Source organism: Hemiscyllium ocellatum, unplaced genomic scaffold (genome assembly GCF_020745735.1).
Source record: "Hemiscyllium ocellatum isolate sHemOce1 unplaced genomic scaffold, sHemOce1.pat.X.cur. scaffold_924_pat_ctg1, whole genome shotgun sequence".
Classification (NCBI taxonomy): domain Eukaryota; kingdom Metazoa; phylum Chordata; class Chondrichthyes; order Orectolobiformes; family Hemiscylliidae; genus Hemiscyllium; species Hemiscyllium ocellatum.
In genome coordinates this window covers 22,412-26,111 of record NW_026869311.1, presented here as the reverse complement: position 1 = coordinate 26,111, position 3,700 = coordinate 22,412, and the positions used below count along the sequence as shown (strand labels likewise).

The following is a 3,700-nucleotide window of genomic DNA, read 5'->3' as shown; positions in this document are numbered from 1 at the left end:
CTGTTCAGAAGAAAGTAAGAAATATTTTGAGAGTATCAAACTTCCAGAGATTTTCAGATTTGAAGAGTGTCAATGGGATCAAAATCATCAAGCCTCTCTATTTTCAAACTCTCTCTATTTTCCCAACCTCTGATTGGCTCGGGGTCTTGGTTCCACCCCCACAGACCTCTCTCCTCTGTTCATTGGTGCCTGGATAGATGAAGATTCCTGATTGGCTATCAGGGATTGTCAATAATCATCACTAACATCATTCCCTGGTTGGGTGCAGGGTGGCCTTGGAGGATAAATGCAAGAGCTTGTGGGAAAGAGGCTTATTTCTAGAGTTGTCTAGGTGATAGTGCACAGGAATAGTGAAGATGGCCTCCCAAGTGTGTCAGAACTACTACAAGGACTGTGAAGATGCTGTTAACAAGCAGATCAACCTGGAGCTCTATTCCTCCTATGTTTACCTCTCCATGGTGAGGCTTGTGTTCCTTGGTTATGTTCTTAATAAGTTTGATTTTCTCCAATGTGAAGTTCCTTTAAGCTGTTTCTTGTCATTTTGGGGGGTGATAATTAGTGAGGTACTTCACACTGCAGGTTAATTATATGCTGACTTGTTCCCTGTAGTAACAAATTATTGAGGTTTTATGATAGAACTAACTTAAGGGAGAGCCCTTGTGGTGCAGGGATAGTGTCTGTGTCTGAGCTGTGAGGCCTGGGGGGAAATTCCAGTTTGATTGGAAAATGTCACTTGTGGTGTAATGGTACTGTCCCTACATATGGGCGAACTGGCATCCCATTTGAATCCTCTAGTCCCAGAAGTGATGTGTTTAAATAAGCTGATGAAAATCACTTGTGAATAGTCTTCCTCTATGCTGAAAGATTGTTCAGTTTTGAGACTGCCTTAGGGTGACTATCTGGTTAAACTCCTGTGGTAGTGTTACTACCTCTAAGCCAGGAGGTCTGGGTGCAAATGTTACCTGTTCCAGAGATGGTGTTATAACAACTGCAAGTGAACCTGTTCAGTAATCTAAATCAAGGTCTGTAGGCCATAGTGAGACCCATCAAGGGATCATTTTAAGGGTTCTTGGTGCACTGGCAATATTCCAACCTATGGACCAAGTTGTCTGGCCTCAAATCCCAATTGCCTCAGGCATGTGTCATAGCATCTCTACTGGTTTTTAGATCAGAAAACATGTGAACTGAATTGCCATGGGTTGGTAACAGGGCAGAAACCAGCCTGACACTGAACAAAGGTTGGACTGTTAATGTGATCTCTAGAGGTTCTCCTGGATTTCCTTGTCATGATTTTTGAAGGTGATATCTTGTTCACTGAAAGCTCTTTGCTTCTCCTTAACCATAAATCTAAAACAAGTGGATTAAGCTCTAACCAACTTTTAGATTTTGTCTCTATTTGGCAAAATGCCTTGTGGTTGCTGAAAAACTCTTTGGAAATGTAGTGACCATTGTAAGGTAGGACACGACTTGCATCCAGCAGTGAGCTCACCCAGGTGAGATGTTTAGGGTCTAATTCTTATGCAAGTTGAATGTTCTCTCGGACAATGGAACAAATGCCTCTCCATTGGAAATGGAGCTGGAGGGAAGCTTTGTGACTGAGTGGGATGTAGCTATCCTGTCCTAAGTCCGTTTCATTTGAAATACAAATGACACTTCAATAATGAGTTTGTCACAAATCCTATGATGTAATATCAGCTAAACTTAATTAAATTCCAATTAATAAACAGTTCTTCAGGCACCCTGAAGTCTGTTGTGGTTCTGTTCGCCGAGCTGGAAGTTTTTGTTGCAAACGTTTCGTCCCCTGGCTAGGCGACATCATCAGTGCTCTGGAGCCTCCTGCAAAGCGCTTCTTTGATGTTTCGTCTGGTATTTATAGTGGTCTGTCCTTGCCGCTTCCGGCTGTCGGTTTCAGTTGTCTGCTGTAGTGGTTGGTATATTGGGTCCAGGTTGATGTGTGTGTTGATGGAGTTTGTGGATGAATGCCATGCCTCTAGGAATTCCCTGGCTGTTCTGTCTGGCTTGCCCTATGATAGTAGTGTTTTCCCAGTCGAATTCATGTTGCTTGTTGTCTGCGTGTGTGGCTACTAGGGATAGCTGGTCGTGTCGTTACGTGAAGTCTTCAGATAATGCTGAAAGTGATGACCCTTTAGAAAATTTAACACTGGGCAGATGCTCAGACCTAAGTTTCCCAGCAACTTTTCACTTTCAGATCTTCAACATCTGCAGTTTGAATTGTTCTACTTTTGTCCCCCAGTCCTCTTACTTTGACCGGGATGATGTTGCCCTGCGTCACTTTGCTGAGTTCTTCAAGGAGCAGTCCCATGAGGAACGGGAACACGCTGAGAGACTGATGGAATTCCAGAATAAACGTGGAGGCCGAGTCCTCCTGCAGGATGTCAAGGTTGGGTTTTGTTTGAAATTGAAATTTTTTTACAAAAGTTTGTTGCTTATCCTATTAAAACTTAAATTCTCCAGCCACTGGGGTTAACAGCTAAATTTGAGGCTCATGTAAACAAAGGGCAAGTGTAGGATTTGGTTGTGATGACCTCCGTTTTCTGCCTTGGCTCAGATGATCCAACCAACAAATGCTAATGTATTGAGGTAGAGTTTTTAACCAAAACTCACGGGTGCATGCTTAAATCTGGGCTGCTGATCGAGCCATAAACGTCTAAGTCAACTAATGTAACTGAGCATGGAGTTCCTCTTGGATCACAATCAAGACTTGATTCCCAAAATCCTCAATGCCAGCCACGTGGCTTGAGGTACACTGATTAATACTGTTTTTCAAACTAACCGGTTTTCCATCGTTTAAAATGGCCTGACCACCCACTGTTCAATGTCATTCCTGGTGATTTTTAACATCTTGAATTATGTGGGGTTACTGAGGCATATGGCCTCAGCCCAAATCTGAACATTTGGGCACTCTACATCTGAACTTGACCACTTCTTAATTTCAGAAGCCAGAGCAGGATGAGTGGGGCAATGGTCTGGAGGCAATGCAGAGAGCTCTGCAGATGGAGAAGGATGTGAACCAGAGTCTGCTGGATCTGCACAAACTCTCCTCTGGCCACATGGACCCTCATGTGAGTTCCTGATGTAATGCATTTTCAGCTGAAAGTGATAGAGTTGGTCCTCAAGAATTGGCATATTGGCACTGATATCCAGGACTAAGATCCCCTGTTTTGAGTGAACTACTGTTCCCTCCTTTCTTCCAGCTGTGTGACTTCCTGGAGAGGCACTACTTGGATGAGCAAGTGAAGATGATCAAGAAGCTGGGAGATCACATCACCAACCTGAAGAGACTGGGAGCCCCTGAGAATGGCCTGGGAGAGTACCTGTTTGACAGGCTCACCCTGAGCTGAGTGGGATTCTGGAGTCCTGTATGTGAAAGTAAAATTGATTTCTCTATTGCTGAACGTGGAAATAAAATATACACTGGTATAGTGTCTCGTATCATTCAGTAGTTAATTCCTAGAATGTGACTCCAATATCTGCCTTCCATGTCCCTTTACCAGTCTTGGTTCAGTATTGCCTCCTCAGGATGTTTATCACTTGCTGTGTGGGGGTCATTGGCCAAGGCACATCCTGCTCCATTCTAACTAGATTCTGGATCAGTGGTGCTGGAAGAGCACAGCAGTTCAGGCAGCATCCAAAGTTCAGCGACATCGACATTTCAGGCAAAAGCCCTTCATTGGGGATA

The 3,700-nt window shown here is 43.8% G+C and overlaps 1 protein-coding gene across 1 annotated transcript; it reads left to right on the top strand.

Moving 5' to 3' along the window:
* Positions 1 to 356: 356 nt before the first annotated feature.
* Positions 357 to 3,362, top strand: LOC132814787 (ferritin heavy chain, oocyte isoform-like). The gene is made up of 4 exons (XM_060823575.1): positions 357 to 458; positions 2,255 to 2,401; positions 2,958 to 3,083; positions 3,216 to 3,362. Exons 1-4 carry the CDS (start codon positions 357 to 359, stop codon positions 3,360 to 3,362), a joined length of 522 nt encoding a protein of 173 aa, XP_060679558.1.
* Positions 3,363 to 3,700: the final 338 nt, after the last annotated feature.